The sequence below is a fragment of the Pygocentrus nattereri genome, chromosome 25 (genome assembly GCF_015220715.1).
Source record: "Pygocentrus nattereri isolate fPygNat1 chromosome 25, fPygNat1.pri, whole genome shotgun sequence".
Classification (NCBI taxonomy): domain Eukaryota; kingdom Metazoa; phylum Chordata; class Actinopteri; order Characiformes; family Serrasalmidae; genus Pygocentrus; species Pygocentrus nattereri.
The window spans coordinates 1,572,501-1,595,000 of NC_051235.1; the positions used below are offsets into that span (position 1 = coordinate 1,572,501).

At 43.5% G+C, this 22,500-nt stretch overlaps 1 protein-coding gene across 2 annotated transcripts in view; it reads left to right on the forward strand.

The window, feature by feature from the left end:
• The window catches only part of lrp1ba (low density lipoprotein receptor-related protein 1Ba), a 421,137-nt gene that overhangs the window by 229,683 nt on the left and 168,954 nt on the right, over nucleotides 1-22,500 (forward strand). For both annotated transcript variants that reach the window (XM_037534585.1, XM_037534586.1), the window contains 7 exons: nucleotides 812-941; nucleotides 3,842-3,968; nucleotides 4,366-4,517; nucleotides 7,282-7,406; nucleotides 9,401-9,772; nucleotides 17,804-17,993; nucleotides 20,538-20,742. In XM_037534585.1, coding sequence (XP_037390482.1) covers nucleotides 812-941; nucleotides 3,842-3,968; nucleotides 4,366-4,517; nucleotides 7,282-7,406; nucleotides 9,401-9,772; nucleotides 17,804-17,993; nucleotides 20,538-20,742 — 1,301 coding nt within the window. The remainder of the gene's footprint in view (nucleotides 1-811; nucleotides 942-3,841; nucleotides 3,969-4,365; nucleotides 4,518-7,281; nucleotides 7,407-9,400; nucleotides 9,773-17,803; nucleotides 17,994-20,537; nucleotides 20,743-22,500) is intronic.

Here is a 22,500-nt window from a genome sequence, read left to right on the forward strand (position 1 = left end):
TATTTTATAGGTATATCTCAGATATATTATTGCAAGTTTATGAATAATTTTTGCAACTAAAACATACTTTAAAAGCCCTTTAAACACATTCTAAAAGTACGCTTAAGTTGTAAAGTTAAAAAAAGTAAACGTAACTGTCTTTAAGTACTCTTCAGTATGTCCAAAGACACTTTTGTTTAGGTGTACTTTATTATTAGAGCATAAAAAAACCATGTAAGATGTTTTAAAAGTGAAATTATCTTAAGTCTAGTCTATAATATCAAACATTTCTCATTTTTGAGTTGTCCTCTATAAGTATATTCCGAGTCGATTTCACTTTGACATTGTTTTGCTTGTTTAAGTCTTTTTATTAAGTGGAATTATCTCACAATATTGTGAGATGATTTTCCGTAATAAAATTGCTTAAAACGTAGTAAAAATGTCTAAAAATAAGTTTAGGATTTTATCAATCTCTAAATGAGCAATCTTAGATCTATACGCTCGATTTGTGATTATTTGACTTGACAAGATATTTTCTGCTTAAGTATGTTTTGGGTATGTTTACATAAAATACATGAAATAAAAATAGCTTTTAGTATTCTCTATAAACTTAATGTATACTGTTGATATTCTTAAGTGTGTTTTTTTTTCTGTTTCTCTTTGAATACCTGCAAATGTAGCTCACATTGTCTGGCTTGTTAAAATACATTAAAAAATTACAGTGAAAATCAACAATTCCCAAAAAGCTCCAGCTCCTCTGTAGCTTCGTTAGCTTTGGATGTTTGGGGTTCCACTGCTGGTTCAGTGTCCTTGTGTCCTTTTCCCCTCTAAGGTAACCTGTACTGGACGGATTACGGCCTGGACCTGATCGAGGTTTCGCGGCTGAGCGGCGCGTATCGGGCTGCGGTCGTGTCCGACGGGCTCGATCAGCCTCGGGCTATAGCCGTGCATCCGCTCAAAGGGTCAGTGTGTTCAGCCTCTGATCCGCTCTCTAGTTCACCTCATTCGGTTGCTAGGCTTCACTTTGCTTAAGTAACTGTCGTTGCGTTCGCCTTATTTGCTTAAATTTGACCCGCCAGGAAGATTTGTTTCTATTTTAAAGCAGCTATTTCTGTATGAGTGGACACAACAAGCCTGGTCAGAACGGACTTCTTCATTTCAACAGTTCAGTCACATTATTTTGAGCACAGAAGCTGAACATGAGCATCACATGACCTCCACATAGAGTGACCACAGTTTTCATCACCACTGTGCAGTGAGAGCAACAGGGTCTGCACGTTCTGATCAATGAGCGTATACATCATATATGCAGTCAGTGAGTGTATATCATATATATCACATACAGTCAGTGAGTGTATATATCATATATATCATATATAGTCAGTGAGTGTATATATCATATATATCACATACAGTCAGTGAGTGTATATATCATATATATCATATATAGTCAGTGAGTGTATATATCATATATATCACATACAGTCAGTGAGTGTATATATCATATATATCATATATAGTCAGTGAGTGTATATATCATATATATCACATACAGTCAGTGAGTGTCTATATCACATATATCATATATAGTCAGTGAGTGTATATATCATATATAGTCAGTGAGTGTATATATCATATATATCACATACAGTCAGTGAGTGTATATATCATATATATCACATACAGTCAGTGAGTGTATATATCATATATATCACATACAGTCAGTGAGTGTATATATCATATATAGTCAGTGAGTGTATATATCATATATATCACATACAGTCAGTGAGTGTATATATCATATATATCATATATAGTCAGTGAGTGTATATATCATATATATCACATACAGTCAGTGAGTGTATATATCATATATATCACATACAGTCAGTGAGTGTATATATCATATATATCATATATAGTCAGTGAGTGTATATATCATATATATCACATACAGTCAGTGAGTGTATATATCATATATATCACATACAGTCAGTGAGTGTATATATCATATATATCATATATAGTCAGTGAGTGTATATATCATATATATCATATATAGTCAGTGAGTGTATCATATGTATCAGTGAATGAGTGTAAATATTTAATAATGGTATTTAGTGTATATATTAAACATCATATGTACAGTCAGTGAGTGAATATATCAGATATATCATATACAGTTAATGAGTGTATATATCATATATACAATTAATACACACATATATGTTATATATACAGTTAATACACTTATATAACATATAGTCAGCTCCTCGGATTGTAGCCTCTCATTCTTGTTCATTCAGCTGGTGGGTTCTTGTTACAGTGAAAGTTCTCGAGGGGTCTGGAGCTCCACCAGCTGCTGCTTTTGTTAGTTTGCTGCTTGTTGACTTATGCATAGTTCTCCTGCAAGCATCTGTCCAGCATAACCTACTGAAGGTGCTGAACGTTTCTCTTTAAAAGCTGCATTTGAATGAAACCTACAATCACAACTGTGGGTCTGAAAGGACGTGTAGCTGATCAGGAAGAACCCCACTGAGAAACGGAGATGGACACACCGAAAAAAGAAGCTGTACGATGGACCGACCACCCCAGAGTCAGGACCTCAGCACCACTGAATGGGTTTGGTTACTTCAGAACGTCTTCAACCAGCTTCTCTGACTGAGCTTTGGAGGCGTGGCTAAAATGACAGCGTAATTAGCTGGTGAGGGTCTGGATTCATTGGCAGCAGTTTGAGGATCAGATCCTGCAGTGTGAAACAGCAGAGACTCTCCACATGGGCACACGGACGCTGAGGTATAGATGACCCGACTCGGCTGAGCGCTGCTGATGTGCTGCTGGCGTCCTTTGAACCTGTTTCATTAGCGGTCCTGCGCCATTCACACCGAGCGCTCTCATCTCGTTTATAATGAGGGTCCACATTCAGGCTTTCTCACTCGCTCATACAAAACTGTTGAATCTGAGACGGCGCGGCTATTTCCGCGCCTCGCCTCGTCTTTTCCCCGCAGACAAGCAAAGGTCAGGAAAACTCTCCGTCTGGGAAATTAATTAGATTCGCTTTTTTTGACACGTCGCATTTAAAGACATCCAAGATGAGCCTCCCAGCGGAAACAAAGAGCCGCTATTAAACACAGATCTGCCTGTTTTGCTTCGAGGATTCACACAGCATGATGTGTAATGTGTGTTTTGACAAGAACTCTTCAATATAAACTGCTGAAAACAAAACTTCCTCAGCAGGTCTTGACTCGAAAGTGCTTGAATGGAGTGCAGGTGATGGGAACCAGGCGTCGCCATGACTACAACACAGATATAGACACTTTATTTACCATCCAGAACCACCAGAGAACCTACACGAGTCTTCTGAGCTTATATGGAATGTTGATGATGGAAAACAGTGGAAAATCTGGAATAATGAGTTTTCTTTGGGGACTATTTTGCCGCACAGCGCCCTGCATGTCTCCCTCCACCATGAATGGAGTTGAAGTTCTCTAAACTCTCATAAAACAGCGTCTCAGTCATCAGGCAGTGAATTCAGAACCAGTTCATGTAGGAACTTTCTGTAGGAGCTTTTAGAGGGACGTCTGGTTCCCATCACCACCACTGTGGGCAGCTCTGACTCGGTAAGGTTTGATCTGGTTGACACTTTTTAGTCTCACCTCATTTAGGACTTCTGAAGACGATAATTAGATCAGGTCAGTTAGGGTCAATTAAGGCTGGAACGTAGTGACCAATGACAAAATGTACCCACTACATCTCAGTTGAGGTCTTGTTGTAGTTCTGGACAGTTAAGAAGAGCCCAGCTGGGATTGTTTGCCGTTTTGATGTGGACATCCTTTAACCTTTGGCTGCTTTTCCTCTGCAGGTTCCTGGTCTGGACAGAATTGGGACAAACCCCGAGAATCAGCAGATCCTATCTGGACGGCTCAGAGAAAATAGTCCTCGTTAGCTCTGGACTATCCTGGCCCAGCGGAATCTCCATAGACTACCAGGTCCACTCAAAATTGAACTACTTGAAGAGTTTATTTCCAAATCTAATCTCAGAGACACCCTCCCAAAATAGGGGCGGAGCTGAGCCATGTCTGTTTATTTAATAGTTTATGGCATATAGTATATCTGCTAGCATTTCCAAGCCTCATAGGCATAAGGGAATGACTCTGACTGTGTAGATCTCCAGGATTGGGTTTGGAAGATGAGATTCCACTAGATCTCTAGCATGAGATCAAAGCTGAAGTTCACTAAAGCTTCCAGTCCAGGACTAGAGCATCCCTATTGATCAGTGGTCAGCCTCAGGGCACTGGCGGCCAATATTGCTCTGTATTGTTAATGCACTACAGCGATAAGGCAACGCCGAGCCCACCTGAAGTTTGCTCTGAAATTGCATTTCAGGAGAACAGATTATACTGGTGCGACGCACGCGCAGACAAGATGGAGCGGATCAGCCTGGAGAGCGGCGCGGAGCGGGAGATTGTCCTGTCAGCCGGCGGAGCCGATGTGTTTTCTCTGGCCGTCTTTGGCTCTTACCTCTACTGGTCTGACAGGTAATTTATTTTTTCCATAAACGTTACAGTCTCTTCAAAAGGCTGCCTGAGAAAAGCGCCGGCCTTTCTCCGCGTGGGGATTATCCGGCTCCCGCAAGGTCACTTCACTAACACTTCAGCCGCACTCATCTGTGTGTGGATCTCCCGGAGCTCAGTGTCATCACATGGGTGGGTGCTTTTCACCTCATGCCTCGCCATATGCCTCCTTCGGTTTAACCCATTCAGACCAGCCGTCCCGCCGCACCACGCTGTCTTTAGAGCATCGCCGCTCCGCAGCTCTGTGAGAGAGATACAGTTTAATTTGGTGAAGATATCTCACTGACATCATGTCCTTCATCATCAAACCACTGCATGTATTTATAGACCAAAACACAAAGTTCCTTGTCGCGTTTCGAGTCAACTTCAACTTCGAGTCAGATTTTGTTGGTATCATTTCTTGAATTTATTGACTAATTAAGGGTTTCACTAATATCTCCTATTCTAGTGTATATGAGTGTTTATTGAGGGTGTTTATGGACTAATATCTCCTATTCTAGTGTATAGGAGTGTTTATTGAGGGTGTTTATGGACTAATATCTCCTATTCTAGTGTATAGGAGTGTTTATTGAGGGTGTTTATGGACTAATATCTCCTATTCTAGTGTATAGGAGTGTTTATGAGGGTGTTTATGGACTAATATCTCCTATTCTAGTGTATAGGAGTGTTTATTGAGGTTGTTTATGGACTAATATCTCCTATTCTAGTGTATAGGAGTGTTTATGAGGGTGTTTATGGACTAATATCTCCTATTCTAGTGTATAGGAGTGTTTATTGAGGTCGTTTATGGACTAATATCTCCTATTCTAGTGTATAGGAGTGTTTATTGAGGGTGTTTATGGACTAATATCTCCTATTCTAGTGTACAGGAGTGTTTATTGAGGGTGTTTATGGACTAATATCTCCTATTCTAGTGTATAGGACCGTTTATTGAGGGTGTTTATGGACTAATATCTCCTATTCTAGTGTATAGGAGTGTTTATTGAGGGTGTTTATGGACTAATATCTCCTATTCTAGTGTATAGGAGTGTTTATGAGGGTGTTTATGGACTAATATCTCCTATTCTAGTGTATAGGAGTGTTTATTGAGGTTGTTTATGGAATAATATCTCCTATTCTAGTGTATAGGACCGTTTATTGAGGTCGTTTATGGACTAATATCTCCTATTCTAGTGTATAGGAGTTTTTATTGAGGGTGTTTATGGACTAATATCTCCTATTCTAGTGTATAGGAGTGTTTATTGAGGGTGTTTATGGACTAATATCTCCTATTCTAGTGTGTAGGAGTGTTTATTGAGGGTGTTTATGGACTAATATCTCCTATTCTAGTGTATAGGAGTGTTTATTGATGGTGTTTATGGACTAATATCTCCTATTCTAGTGTATAGGAGTGTTTATTGAGGGTGTTTATGGAATAATATCTCCTATTCTAGTGTATAGGAGTGTTTATTGAGGGTGTTTATGGACTAATATCTCCTATTCTAGTGTATAGGAGTGTTTATTGAGGTCGTCTATGGACTAATATCTCCTATTCTAGTGTATAGGAGTGTTTATTGAGGGTGTTTATGGACTAATATCTCCTATTCTAGTATATAGGAGTGTTTATTGAGGGTGTTTATGGACTAATATCTCCTATTCTAGTGTATAGGAGTGTTTATTGAGGGTGTTTATGGACTAATATCTCCTATTCTAGTGTATAGGAGTGTTTATTGAGGGTGTTAATGGACTAATATCTCCTATTCTAGTGTATAGGAGTGTTTATTGAGGGTGTTTATGGACTAATATCTCCTATTCTAGTGTATAGGAGTGTTTATTGAGGGTGTTTATGGACTAATATCTCCTATTCTAGTGTATAGGAGTGTTTATTGAGGGTGTTTATGGACTAATATCTCCTATTCTAGTGTATAGGAGTGTTTATTGAGGGTGTTAATGGACTAATATCTCCTATTCTAGTGTATAGGAGTTTGTATTGAGGGTGTTTATGGACTAATATCTCCTATTCTAGTGTATAGGAGTGTTTATTGAGGTCGTTTATGGACTAATATCTCCTATTCTAGTGTATAGGAGTGTTTATTGAGGGTGTTTATGGACTAATATCTCCTATTCTAGTGTATAGGAGTGTTTATTGAAGGTGTTTATGGACTAATATCTCCTATTCTAGTGTATAGGAGTGTTTATTGAGGGTGTTTATGGACTAATAACTCCTATTCTAGTGTATAGGAGTGTTTATTGAGGGTGTTTATGGACTAATATCTCCTATCCTAGTGTATAGGAGTGTTTATTGAGGGTGTTTATGGACTAATATCTCCTATTCTAGTGTATAGGAGTGTTTATTGAGGGTGTTTATGGACTAATAACTCCTATTCTAGTGTATAGGAGTGTTTATTGAGGGTGTTTATGGACTAATATCTCCTATTCTAGTGTATAGGAGTGTTTATTGAGGGTGTTTATGGACTAATATCTCCTATTCTAGTGTATAGGAGTGTTTATTGAGGGTGTTTATGGACTAATATCTCCTGTCCTAGTGTATAAGAGTGTTTATTGAGTGCTGCCTCTCGTTAACTGAGGTCCAGAGCTCTTATACTTGATATTACTTTCAAAAAGTGAGGCATGATTCCACACAACTGCAAACATATGTAGAGCAGCTTGGCCTTAATGTAAAGTACTCTTTCACTGTCGTTAATCAAGCTCCATTAATTAGCCTGCATTCCTGTGTTGTATGTTTCAGGAACTATGCTAACGGCTCCATTCGCCGCGGCTCCAAGAACAACGCTTCGGACGCGGTGACGGTCAGGAGCAGCCTGGGAGTGAACCTGAGAGACGTTAAAGTGTTTAACCGAGACCGGGAGAAAGGTTGAGGTTTCACCTAATGCCTTCATTTCCTTTATGCCTGCCTCAGAGCCGTTTTCACACGCTGATAGATGACCCCCATACCAGAGTCCACGCCAGCCCTCATTCATCAAACACGATCAGACCTCAGCCAAGCCGTGATAAAAATATGATGCGTCACGCTCCACTGAGATTCATCAAACGCTGTGCAAATCTCACCTGAGTGTGACGTGGCGAGGGAACTCGCTATGATTAATGATCACACTCACACACCCTTTCCCCCTGTTTAAGGAAAAAAGGAGGAAAAGCCTCCGCCAGTGATTTGTAGCCTGTACTTAATCATCCAATCCACTTTCACTTTAGTGGACAAGAGGAAAGCAGCGTTATGAAATTTGCTTATAGCTTCATCTCATAGTTACAGTGATAAATTACAACACCTGCACTGTAGCTCCTCCCACTGGCCACTTTATTAGAAACACCTGCCTTGCGCTCCCACTAACTGGCCACTTTATTAGAAACACCCACCTTGTGCTTCCACTAACTGGCCACTTTATTAGAAACACCCACCTTGCGCTTCCACTAATTGGCCACTTTATTAGAAACACCCACCTTGTACTTCCACTAACTGGCCACTTTATTAGAAACACCCACCTTGTGCTTCCACTAACTGGCCACTTTATTAGAAACACCCACCTTGTGCTTCCACTGACTGGCCACTTTATTAGAAACACCCACCTTGTACTTCCACTGACTGGCCACTTTATTAGAAACACCCACCTTGTACTTCCACTGACTGGCCACTTTATTAGAAACACCCACCTTGTACTTCCACTAACTGGCCACTTTATTAGAAACACCCACCTTGTGCTTCCACTAACTGGCCACTTTATTAGAAACACCAACCTTGTACTTCCACTAACTGGCCACTTTATTGGAAACACCCACCTTGTACTTCCACTAACTGGCCACTTTATTAGAAACACCCACCTTGTACTTCCACTAACTGGCCACTTTATTAGAAACACCCACCTTGTGCTCCCACTAACTGGCCACTTTATTAGAAACACTGACCTTGTGCTTCCACTCACTGGCCACTTTATTAGAAACACCCACCTTGTACTTCCACTAACTGGCCACTTTATTAGAAACACCCACCTTCTGCTTCCACTAACTGGCCACTTTATTAGAAACACCTACCTTGTGCTTCCACTGACTGGCCACTTTATTAGAAACACCCACCTTGTGCTTCCACTCACTGGCCACTTTATTAGAAACACCCACCTTGTACTTCCACTAACTGGCCACTTTATTAGAAACACCTACCTTGTGCTTCCACTAACTGGCCACTTTATTAGAAACACCCACCTTGTGCTTCCACTAACTGGCCACTTTATTAGAAACACCCACCTTGTGTTTCCACTCACTGGCCACTTTATTAGAAACACCCACCTTGTACTTCCACTCACTGGCCACTTTATTAGAAACACCCACCTTGTGTTTCCACTCACTGGCCACTTTATTGGAAACACCCACCTTGTGCTTCCACTCACTGGCCACTTTATTAGAAACACCCACCTTGCGCTTCCACTCACTGGCCACTTTATTAGAAACACCCACCTTGTGCTTCCACTAACTGGCCACTTTATTAGAAACACCTGTCTTATATCTCCTCTGATTAGGTGTTCAGTTACAGACTGTAGTCCATCTGTTCCTGGACAGTTTATCAGCCACCTCTATTTAATTCTTCATAGGTCAGTTTCTGACCACAGGGCTGCTGTTGTCTAGATACTATATGGGTGGTGGTTCATTCTCAGTACAGCAGTGAATGGTAGTGTGTGGTGCTGGTGTAGCTGGAGTTCTTACACACATCAGCATCACTGTTAGGTTGACAGTCCCGAAACATCCAGGCAAGAGTGTCTCTCTGGTCGGAAACTGACCGCTGATGAAGGTGTAGAGGGTGAGGATGATGTACAGGTGTGATGAAGTGTCATCACGTCTCTGTTTATGTTCTCTGTCAGGCACCAACCCGTGTGGTCGCAGTAACGGAGGCTGTGAGCAGCTCTGTTTCTATCTGGGGGGGAACCGCAAGTCCTGTTCGTGTTCCCATGGTTACCTGGCCCAGGATGGCCTCCACTGCCACCCGTATGAAGGATACCTGCTCTACTCAGAGCGGACCACCCTGAGGACCGCCCACCTGTGGGACCAAAACTCTCGAAACGCTCCCATCAGGCCCTACGAAAACCCCGCCTACTTTAAAAACGTCATCGCTCTGGCCTTCGACTACCGGCAGAAAAGCGCCGGCGCTAACCGCCTCTTCTTCAGCGACGTCCATTACGGGAACATCCAGATGATCAACGACGACTGGACTGGGCGGGGCGTTCTGGCCGAGAGTAAGACCTTTAATCATTAAAGATTTAATAATAATAGAATCATAGAAAAGTCCAATCTTCCTAAGAACTGGGATCGGCTGAGGATTTAGCATTTCATTCACATCCAAAAACGTTTTACTGTATCATCTGTTCATTATTATTATTATTATTATTAGTAGTGGTAGTTATTTATTTATGCTTATTGACTAATAATGAAATTTGCTTTCATTTTTCTAATTTATAAAAACTGTTTATTAGAAACAGCCACCTTGTGCTTCCACTAACTGGCCACTTTATTAGAAACACCCACCTTGTGCTTCCACTCACTGGCCACTTTATTAGAAACACCCACCTTGTGCTTCCACTAACTGGCCACTTTATTAGAAACAGCCACCTTGTGCTTCCACTAACTGGCCACTTTATTAGAAACACCCACCTTGTGCTTCCACTAACTGCCCACTTTATTAGAAACACCCACCTTGTGTTTCCACTCACTGGCCACTTTATTAGAAACACCCACCTTGTGCTTCCACTCACTGGCCACTTTATTAGAAACACCCACCTTGTGCTTCCACTCACTGGCCACTTTATTAGAAACACCCACCTTGTGCTTCCACTAACTGGCCACTTTATTAGAAACACCCACCTTGTGCTTCCACTCACTGGCCACTTTATTAGAAACACCCACCTTGTGCTTCCACTCACTGGCCACTTTATTAGAAACACCTACCTTGTGCTTCCACTAACTGGCCACTTTATTAGAAACACCCACCTTGTGCTTCCACTCACTGGCCACTTTATTAGAAACACCCACCTTGTGCTTCCACTCACTGGCCACTTTATTAGAAACACCCACCTTGTGCTTCCACTCACTGGCCACTTTATTAGAAACACCCACCTTGTGCTTCCACTCACTGGCCACTTTATTAGAAACACCCACCTTGTGCTTCCACTCACTGGCCACTTTATTAGAAACACCCACCTTGTGCTTCCACTAACTGGCCACTTTATTAGAAACACCCACCTTGTGCTTCCACTAACTGGCCACTTTATTAGAAACACCCACCTTGTACTTCCACTCACTGGCCACTTTATTAGAAACACCCACCTTGTGCTTCCACTCACTGGCCACTTTATTATTTATTAGAAACGAGGCCTGAATCTTCAGTGTGAGCGAGAGTGCGGTGAGAGTGAGTCCAGCGTAGAGGAGTGATATCTCTTTTCAGCCTCGTCCCGGAGTGATCAGGTGATTTGTCAGGGTGCGCTGATGTATCGCGCCATAACCCTGTCAGGATTACAGCGCCGCGCTCTTAATCAATAGGCGATTAACCCGGGGAGCCGAGTGCTGCCAGCTGCTGCTCGGCCTGATGGATGAGCTGAGCGCCGCCGGAGGATCCGTCAAACCGAGCCGTACGCGTACATACAGCCTGAACTTCGCTCATAATCACCTCACGCCAGCCTTATCCGCACACGTCACGTGCACACGGATATTAGAGTAAACGACCAATCACTGCTCTTTATTACAGGATACATCCCCACTGTCATAACACCCCGTAGCTCTGAGTAACTGCTAACTTTATTGCTCTGTACTCAACTTTAATATGGCAGTTTTTCCTGCAAATCAAACTCTACATGTTCTGTTCTTTGCAAACTGTTGCCTCAGGGCAACAAACCCACATTCAACAGGTTACAGTGGCGTGATACATATTTACTGACAATTAAAGGGTTAATATGGCAAGTACAAGTTTTAATAAACTTTGTTTTAATGGCCTATCATTTAGTGGCCATTATATGTTTATCAAGTAAAAGCATTTTATTTATTTAAGGAATGTGAGTTTGTTGCCCTGAGGCAACATTGTGCAATATAGGGTTAATATTTTAGGGGGGAAGAAAAAAAAACATAACTTTTTTGACTGTGCCATAACTTTTTCACAGGTTTTGTTTTTTTCCCCACTATATTAAATTCAGCAAATGAGCAGTAACTGAGCGTTAAAGTGCGTCTAAATGTGAAACTTGGAAAATAACGAACATGGAATTTGACCGGGGCGCACAAACTTTTGCACACGACTGTATGTTACTGGAAAAATAAGAAATATTCCAAGCTCACGTCATGAAATCAAACAATGCAGGAATGAGATGTTTATTTACCCTAAAAATAACCAAATTAATAAATGAATGAATAATGTTTTAATGAGCGTAGAAAACGCAGTGTGTTCAATGGGAATAAGTGTGGATTTGCAGTGGTTGATGGGAAATGTAGTTCTACTTAAAGAGCCATAGTGACCAAACAAACATGTATCGCTTTGACTTTTGTCTATTCAAGCAGCTTTTATTACAGATAACCGTTACAGTCAGCGCAGCATGTCCTATTTATAGGGTTATGTACACTCATGTAACACATGGTTCTCCAAGGGTTCTTTAGTAAAGACAGGGGTTCTATTTAGAACCATGAACACTCAAAGAACCATTTGCATTCTAGGGTGAAATGGGCCTTGAGATTAATAGTGAATGTGCTGTATGTGGTTCTATGTAGCACCTCTGAGGGGTTCTTCTTCATGCCTTTAGGGAGGTTCTCCTTTTGAGTCTTGGTTCCTCGCAGGGGTTCTTCCTCAGGGTCTTATGGGGGTTCTGCTTTTGAGTCTTGGTTCCTCGCAGGGGTTCTTCCTCAGGGCCTTAGGGAGGTTCTCCTTTTGAGTCTTGGTTCCTCACAGGGGTTCTTCCTCGTGGTCTTAGGGAGGTTCTCCTTTTGAGTCTTGGTTCCTCACAGGGGTTCTTCCTCGTGGTCTTAGGGAGGTTCTCCTTTTGAGTCTTGGCTCCTCTCAGGGGTTCTTCCTCATGGTCTTAGGGAGGTTCTCCTTTTGAGTCTTGGCTCCTCTCAGGGGTTCTTCCTCATGGTCTTAGGGAGGTTCTCCTTTTGAGTCTTGGCTCCTCTCAGGGGTTCTTCCTCATGGTCTTAGGGAGGTTCTCCTTTTGAGTCTTGGCTCCTCTCAGGGGTTCTTCCTCATGGTCTTAGGGAGGTTCTCCTTTTGAGTCTTGGCTCCTCTCAGAGGTTTATTCTTTTTTTGCCCTGGTTCCTCTGAGTGGCTCTGCCTCATACTCTTAGAGAGTTTCTCGTCCCTCAGTGGTGGTCATCTTGGGGCTGCACCCAAATGTTTTTGGACAGTGGCTGTTGCAGAAAGAGTTCCTCAAATGAAAGTGAACTGGAGTGAAACGGAGCTGAAGTTCTGCTTTGAGGGTTCTGTCGATTTGTCTCTCTTCTCTCTGACTGCGCCTCTCAGCACTATCAAAGGCAGACTTGTGCAGCAGTGTTTCCTCGGCGCGGTGCAGCGGTCATTAAGTGGTCTTCGCTGTTATTCTCAGTAACAGGCCTGTCAGGTTCGTATGGGGCTTGAAGCTTTTGTTTCCTACCTGCTCAACGTTTTCCCCCAATTTCTGAGGTTAGTGTTGCCAAGCTGGATCTGTCCAGTCAGGCTGAACTCGCTCGAGCCCTGACCTCCTCTCCCCACTCCTCAAAGCTGACTGTTACTGCTCTAAACATGCGGAAATGACTCCCTGCTTCAGTTCACAAAGCCGCCTGAAAGATTCCTTATAACGTCAATTCGAGTGAATTAAGTAGGCTGAATGGGGTGGGGCTAAACAGCTGTAGGCTGAATGGGGTGGGGCTAAACAGCTGTAGGCTGAATGGGGTGGGGCTAAACAGCTGTAGGCTGAATGGGTGGGGCTAAACAGCTGTAGGCTGAATGGGGTGGGGCTAAACTGCTGTAGGCTGAATGGGTGGGACTCAACAGCTGTAGGCTGAATGGGCGGGGCTAAACAGCTGTAGGCTGAATGGGCGGGGCTAAACAGCTGTAGGCTGAATGGGGTGGGGCTAAACAGCTGTAGGCTGAATGGGTGGGGCTAAACAGCTGTAGGCTGAATGGGTGGGGCTAAACAGCTGTAGGCTGAATGGGGTGGGGCTAAACAGCTGTAGGCTGAATGGGGTGGGGCTAAACAGCTGTAAGCTGAATGGGGTGGGGCTAAACAGCTGTAGGCTGAATGGGGTGGGGCTAAACAGCTGTAGGCTGAATGGGTGGGGCTAAACAGCTGTAGGCTGAATGGGGTGGGGCTAAACTGCTGTAGGCTGAATGGGTGGGACTCAACAGCTGTAGGCTGAATGGGCGGGGCTAAACATCTGTAGGCTGAATGGGGTGGGGCTAAACAGCTGTAGGCTGAATGGGTGGGGCTAAACAGCTGTAGGCTGAATGGGTGGGGCTAAACAGCTGTAGGCTGAATGGGGTGGGGCTAAACAGCTGTAGGCTGAATGGGTGGGGCTAAACAGCTGTAGGCTGAATGGGCGGGGCTAAACAGCTGTAGGCTGAATGGGCGGGGCTAAACAGCTGTAGGCTGAATGGGCGGGGCTAAACAGCTGTAGGCTGAATGGGCGGGGCTAAACAGCTGTAGGCTGTGTATTTAGTCAAAGCCTGTATGGTGGAGTGAATCTTCAGCGCTGTGTCCTGTGTTTGTAGAGCTTTGCGAGCTGGTTTTGAAGCCGAGTTATTGACGACGTGTCAGACACTCTTGTTCTCCTGTTCTCATCCTCTTCTCCATCTGAAAGGAGCAGCATGGACAGAAAATCAACAACAACGTCAACAGCAAAGTCAACACAAACATGATGCTGCAGGTGGAGCTTTAGCTGGGCTTTAGTGGATTTGCTGCTGGTGCTGTTGGAGAGTAGAGCAGATTCACCACTCGTGTAGATCTGTAAACCTCTCAGCGATGACTTGGTGGTGATTCTTTAGGACACCTCATGTACCACCACACTCTGTTTGTTTTGATGCAGAGTTGATTTATTTTAACAGTGATATTAAACCCCCATAGACTCCCACTCACATCCGCCCCCAATAAAGCACCAAACTACATGCACTCACTCAGGGCATGTCCTCAAACTCTACTGCACAGCCACACTGGCCTGCACTCCTCTGTATGTTGTTTTTTCATCCCTCATTCATCTGATTGACTCCCATGTATTTTCAGCAATACATAGCTACCACTAGGTAACACCCACTAAACGATCCAACTGCCTAGCAACACTTCAGCAACTGTGAAATCAGGGTGCCTTTTTTTCAGGAAATGCTCCGTTCTAGTTGATGTTATACGGCTTCCTTAGTGTTTAGCCCCGCCCATAACAGCTCTGTTCATCACCCAGACACTTTTAAAATTCCTTCAGTGTTATTAAACCATCCTAACGACACAATGATCATGGGAAAACTGTGATGTCGATACAGGACGAGCAGATTAGAATCAGGAAAACATATTCAACAAAAAAATGACACTAAACCACAGATATAAAACGCGTTTATTCCAGCTTCCGTTCTTCTCAGGAGCCTCACGTTCAGCTCCTCAAAGAATCTGCAGACACGCCTCCAAAGTTCAGTCTGAGGAGCTGGTTGATGATTTTCTGAATTAATCAAACCCATTCAGCGCTGCTGAGGTCTGGACTCTGGGGTGGTCAGTCCATCGTCCAGCTTCTTTGTTTGATGTGTCCGTCTCCTTTTCTCAGTGAGGTTCTTCTTGATCAGCTACACGTCCTTTCAGACCCACAGCGCTGAGTGGTCTTCTCACAGTGGAAGGATGGACAGAAACACCTGTGGATTTTTTCAGATCTGAAGCAGGTTGATCTTCTCCTCTCTCTCAGAGATCAAAGCTTTCAGTGCCGTTTTTCTGATGGGGCAGTTTTGAGCTCCACCAGCTCTTCCAGGTGGTTGTTAGGAGCCACATGCTCTTGTAGCTGCAGGTGGAATATTTTACATCTGTTATCCCCACAAATATCTCCTGAAAACTGAGCAACTCTGTCCTTAACGGCTGTTTTGATTGGACGTTTGTAACTGAAGGCGCTCTGCTGAGGTCTGACAGCGGTTTGATCATGTTGTGAGGCAGCTCTGCTGCATGCAGCATCACGTTGTTCATTTCGGCTCACAGCTGGACGCCGTGCCTCCTGCCTGGCCTCGTTGCGCTCAACCACACCACCCCTCACCACCCCTCTGTTCTCCTCCCCCGCCAGTTTCATCAGCCTGCACACCAGGAGCGAGCACAGCGGCATTACAGCTGGATCTCCTCACGAACTCTGAGCCCCACACACGTTTACTATGCGCTCATATGGCTTCGTTCTTCATGTGCTTTGGCTTTGATAGTAAAGAGACTCATTACCCTTAAGGGCAGTGTTAAAGGAATGGTTCAGTGAAAAATCAAACCTGACCAGTTTCCTCCCTTTCCATAAATCTAGTCCATTAGCCATGACGTGGTCATCTGACGATGGGGCTCGCCGTTTCGTCCAGTGCGTTCGATTGATCTCAGTGGAATTCGCCGTGATGCGGCGGGTCCTGACTTCAGTGAACTCATTTTGCGCGTGACCATTCACATCAGGTTCAATTTTGGGGAAGCCTAATGCGAATTTGCAATAGCTCTGCTGTGTCGACCTCTAAAGGGGCGGGGCTTCATATAGCAGCACTAAACTTCCAAATCTTGGTAGCAGTCAGATAGTCAGATAGTTCTAGCATCTAATACCGTCTCTCTTTTTTTAGTGAATTGTTGGGTTGGATTTATTTATTTATCTAATATTGAAAAAATGTTTGGAATTCATTATTTTAAAGTGTTACAAAGTCCATGTAAAAAATGCTACATTATATAAAGAGCTTTTTAAGCAATGAAAATATCTTGAAGTCATTTTCATTTTGACAAGTTAAGTTAAATTTGGCTTGATTTAAATAGCTTAAAATATGTAAAATAATATAAAATGTAAATACATCATTTCTTTTCTATTCATTGTAGTTATTCATGTACTGTTCTTACGTAGATACTGTATTAGGTCTTACGACAACTTTTGATTTTACTTTTGTGGTTAGCAAACTCGCTAGGTTTCTGACTGCTTGGTTTACTGCTTGGCTAAGCGCAGCACTGTTCTTGTGGAGTTCGTAACTATCTAGTACGACTGTGTTCTCTTTACGTTTTTACTGTTTACGTTTAGTTACACAACCACTAGTGAAGCTACCAGTCTCAACCTCAGATGCTGCCACTGTGTTTAGCTATGCTAACGTACTTTAGTCAACCAGTGTCAGAATCCACATAAACAAGTCTACGTTTACGTTTACAGCATTTAGCCGACGCTCTTATCCAGAGCGACTTACAGTGTGATCGTTTTACACCGGTAGGCCAAGGTGGTGTTAGGAGTCTTGCCCAAGGACTCTTATTGGTATAGTGTAGGGTGTTTACCCAGGTGGGGGATTGAACCCCAGTCTACAGTGTAGAAGGCAGATGTGTTACCCGCTACACTAACCAACCACAGTTGATTATAATATAATGTAAGTCTATTAGAGACACTGAACACCTCAGTAACTGCATGCGTGATGCTAATTGGTGGGATATAAGCTTCGGCTACTTGTTAGCAGCATTAGCCTTGTAGCTCCAGTAAACTTCAGGCTCGACCGTGTCTCGGCCGATGGATCGCGAAGGGGTTGACTGAGTCGGGTTCTTGCTGAACTGTCGCTTTAATGTTTTTGTGGTTAATATCAGGTGATGTGGATCAGATTAGCGACAGGTGGAGACGGCCTGTCCGGCTGTATCACGCAGTGACCGGTTCACCTCGTATCGACAGCTCAGGTCCATCAGGCTGAAGGTTTATTGACCTGATCCAGCCAGTAATTCACAACCTGTTTGGCCTTTTCAGACGATCGGACACGGTCACGTCTGACCGGCCTCTCCTCAGCTTTACTCTCCATCACTTTTACTGTTTACTTGGCTTTTATTATTATTATTATTTCATTATTAGTTTTTTTTTCTTTTATTGTTTTACTTTTTAAAATATATTTATTGAGTAAGTTAAATATTTACATTTATTTACATAGAAAATATTTTATTACCAAAAATGAATATTTTTAAGACAAAATAACTTTACAAAATATTTCAAAAATAAACACAAAACTAATGTTCAGCAAAGAATGGACATTTATTACAAATGTAAAATATTCCAAAATAAAGGGCTTATTGAAGTGTAATAAAGCTGTGTGCTGTGTGCAGATGTTGGCTCGGTGGAGGGTTTGGCGTATCACCGCGGCTGGGACACGCTGTACTGGACGAGTTCCACCACGGCCACCATCACGCGCCACGGCGTGGACCAGAGCAGACGGGACGCGTTCAACCTGGACACAGTCGTCCGCATGGCGGAGGATGACCACCCGCACGTCCTCGCGCTGGACGAGTGCCAGAAGTGAGTGATTTCAGTGTTTTAGTCACTGAATTTGAGGACGATTATTCGGGAGCTGCGCCGATTTCAGCCTCTCTGGCTGTAGTTCCTGTTTCCGTCTCCACGTTACTGTCTCTGCTGAATAAACATGACCTGACTTCGCTTCTTTCCAGTCAGGGTCCTTAGCAATGAATTATGTAATGCAGCAGAGAGTTCAGGTTAAAAGCTGCGGGAGTTTCCTTTAAGACTTAATATTCAGTAGCTATTATGAATTGTTTGGTAACTACTATGAATCATCCAATAACCACTATGAATGATTCTAGATCTGCTATAAATCATTCAGTAACCACTATGAATTATTCTGTGTATACTATGATTTCCTCATACCTACTATGAATTATTTATACTATCAATTGGTTTCATCTGTTACAAATTGTTCATTATGTATATTTTTCAGTATCTACTATGAATTTTTCAGTAACTACTAAACGATTCTGAATTATTCTCTAATCATTACTATGAATCGTTCAGTAGCCACTATTCATTTTTCATAACCACTCTGAATTCGTCGGTGTCTGTTATGGATTATCCAGTATTTATTATAGATTATTCCTCACCCTCACTCACCGCTCTCAGTTGTTCACTAATCACTGTGTATTGTCCCTCATTAGCTGTAATTTATTCACTCACCGCTATGAATTATTCAGCATGTACTATGAAACTAAAGTGTAAGTTCTGTAGGTGTGAGAGGGGAGACTGACGTGTGGACCCTCATGCAGAGCCTTAGAGGTTAAAGGTGACCAGAAGTTACAGAACATAGTAAAATATCTGATATGCGGAATAATCTGCTGTGTTGTGTGTTTTGCTGTGTTTTGGTTCCTGTGGATGTTTTTTTCAGGCTGAATGTAATCAAATCCATGAAATATCCCGAATCCCACTCTCCACTTTTCACACCTTCCAGCCCTCGTTTCAGCGCTGGAGCTCCGTCTTTCCCTCCCGAACAGAAGAGCATAAATCTCCTCCAAATTACCGGCGGCTGAAATTGTGGTTTTGAAATATGTCTCTCGCGGAGGTCAATTAAGGAAGAGATCCACTAATTACGCCGCAGTAATTAGATTCGATAGCACATTCGGCGCATTCATCTCTCATCGCTGAATTCCGCGCTTAATAAAAGCTCAGAGCTCGGAACGCCGTGACCTGCGATGGATGGCGAGGCGGAAATAAAGCAAACCTTTTCGGCACCGACGGCCTTTTCACTCCCTCTGTGCACTTAATTAAGGGCCCTTCGTTCAGTTTCCTTAAAGCATCGTTTCAGCTGCTCCTACCCGGGGCTTTGATGTCTGGCGGTGGTTAGTTTAGTGCTTTACTCTGTACGTTGAGAACGTTTGTGTCTGTATTGTATGTTGGGGGCATTCGTCTTAGAGAGATCTCAGGCCTTAGCTCCCTTGAACCGGTGATTAAACCGAGACCTTTCCAGCGTGGTGTTGGGAATCTGTGGGAGGGGGTATCTTGGCACCGGTAAATGATGGATTTTGGCGCTAATTAGTCTGAACTGCCTACATTTCAGCCGAGCTCTAGAGTTGGGAGTCAAGCCTGCTAGCCGCTTCGCTTTCTGTCTGTGGTGGGGAAAAAAGACAGCACATTCCCGGTGGAGCGTTTTGCTGTGACAGCGTTAATAAGAGAGCGTGCCAGGGCTGCCAGAATCACCGCTGGCGTTCTCGCCGGTGTCTAACACTCTGAGGTGCCATCACACAAAGGCCTAGCATGCTCACTTTTTTGATGTCCTGCTACCTGCTTCAGACCAGCTGCCCACGCCCAGCTACCGCCACCTGCCCTGGACTGGCTGCCCACCCTATACTGAAGTTCTCATGGACTCCTGGCTATTCCTAATACCAATATTACTGCTATTAATATTAGTAGTATAATAACTCTGTAGGTAGTTTGACCAGAGGAGGACGGGTCCCCCCTGGTGAGCCTGGTTCCTCCCAAGGTTTCTTCCTCAGCTCTGAGGGAGGTTCTCCTTGCCACTGTCGCCCCTGGCTTGCCCACCTGGGCTTTTTACATTCCTGTTAAAACTCTGGCTTTACTGGAATTCTGTGAAGCTGCTTTGGGACAACATCCATTGTCAAAATCGCTACAAATAAGTTTGACTTGACTCACTTTTTGGACAAAGCCCAGATGAGTCAGGACAGCGTTAACATAGGCGAGGCTAACATCATACTTTGGGAAAAAGATCTGAAAGAGGCTTGACTGTGGAGGTTATCCAAAGCCAAGACAGATCCCAGCGTGTATTACAAAGCCTAAAGCTGTTATTTAGATTCTTGTTCCAGATTTGATAGGAAGAACGTGAGATCTGATACCGTTTAGCTGGAACCCTGAACGCCGTAAGTCTTTCCTCTATTGTGCTCAGAAATCCTCCAGCCTTTTGCAGGGATGAATGCATTGAAAGAGCAGCTGTAGAAAAGATGTGTGAGGTATAGATCTGCGCAGTGTAGCTGGGCGAGATAATAGCAGCCAATCAATTTTCTTCCGTCACGTCTGAAAATGAACGTATGCTTTCTTTTCCAGCCTGATGTTTTGGACCAACTGGAACGAGAAAAGGCCGAGCATCCTGAGATCGACCCTCACGGGAAGAAACATCCGGCTCGTCGTTAGCGAACGCATCCTCACGCCTAATGGACTCACCATTGACCACCGGGCCGAGAAGCTGTACTTCTCCGACGGCAGCCTGGGCTCGCTGGAGAGATGTGATTATGACGGTGCCCACAGATACGTGAGTATCTGAATGTTCAGGCGTCTCAGGGCTTCTGTACGGTGTTGTTTGCACAGAGAGATAAAGCAGTAAAAGGGTTCGAGTCCGAGGCCCTTCCATTTGTCTGAAAAGAAGCCGCCAGGATCGCTAATGTCTGACCATTAAAGAAGCCGACCTGGAGTGGAAATTTTCCCTCTCTGCTTTTCACCGGGCGCTCTTCAGACGATCGCCGTGCACATTCGGAACTTTTCACATCTCGCAGCTCCACAGGTTCAGGTTGGCTAAACGCGCCAGCGTCCATTAGGGAGATGTCCAAACACAGCGGATGGTCACTTCAGCACCGTGAACCGCCCAGCTGAAGCATAAAATACATATTCGATAACATTTTCACATCTGTGATCGTGGAAATTCAATCAGACGAAAAAAAAAAACGTTATAAAAATATAACTACACTCTTAAAAAGGCGGAGCGTCTATGGTTCTTCAGTAAAACCACAGGTTCCATTTAGAGCCATTCAGCCTTAAATGCAATCTGGCAACCATCTGAAACACTAGCTCTGCAAGCACCTAAAATACCATAGGAACCACTTAGAAACACCTTAGCAACAACCTAGCAACCATCTGAAACCTACGTGCTTACTATGGCGTTTTACTTGCTTGCTAAGCTAATATTTCAGATGGTTGCTATGTTGTTGCTAAGGTGTTCCTAGGTGGTTGCTATAACTAGGATATACTAGGATAGTGTTTCAGGTGGTTGCTAGGTAGTTGCTAAGGTGTTTATAGGTGCTTTCTATGGTATTTTAGGTATTTGCTAAGCTAGTGTTTCAGGTGGTTGCTTGGTCATGGCTAGGCAGTTGCTTTGGCATCTCTGGTGGTTGTTAGCTAATGTGGTATCCAAGGCTGTTGCTAGGGTGCTGTTATGTGGTTGCAGTGATATGCAACAGTTTCTTTGTGGTGGGTTTTTGGGGGCTGTTTTGACATGTGTTTGTTCCCGTTAGCTGGTTCATACAGAAAGAAAGGCTCAATTCCCGTCTCGTTTTGTGCTCAATAAAGACAGAATCGTTGTTTTCTTTATGATTGTCTTCATCTGCAGTAAGAGCTTCACTAATGCTAGATTATAGGAACCAGACGTCCCTCTAAAAGCTCCTCACAGTGGTGGTGATGGGAACCAGACGTCCCCCTTTAAAAGCTCCTCACAGAAAGTTCCTACATGAACTGGTTCTGAATTCACTGCCTGATGACTGAGACGCTGTTTTATGAGAGTTTAGAGAACTTCAGCTCCATTCATGGTGGAGGGAGACATGCAGGGCGCTGTGCGGCAAAATAGTCCCCAAAGAAAACTCATTATTCCAGATTTTCCACTGTTTTCCATCATCAGCATTCCATATAAGCTCAGAAGACTCGTGTAGGTTCTCTGGTGGTTCTGGATGGTAAATAAAAGGTCTATATCTGTGTTGTAGTCATGGTGACGCCTGGTAACTATCACCACCACACTTCACAGTACTTCATCACAAGCTGGTGTAGTGAACTGGGAACTGGTGTCTGATGAAAGGCTTCGCTGTTGTTTGTAGCTCCAGGTTGTCTTTGAGAGCCTTTCAGCTCTTTATCACTGCGGGTGCACGCTGGTGTTTGGGGTTCTCAGCAGCCGGAACCCCACGAACGGACTTTAATGCCGTCCAGCATGCTAATCGAATGACCTGCCATCTTCCCAATTAAAAAGTGAGAATTGCTCTGAGGAAAGACGGCCTGTGGGGCGGCCTGTGGGGCGGCAAAGTCTGTG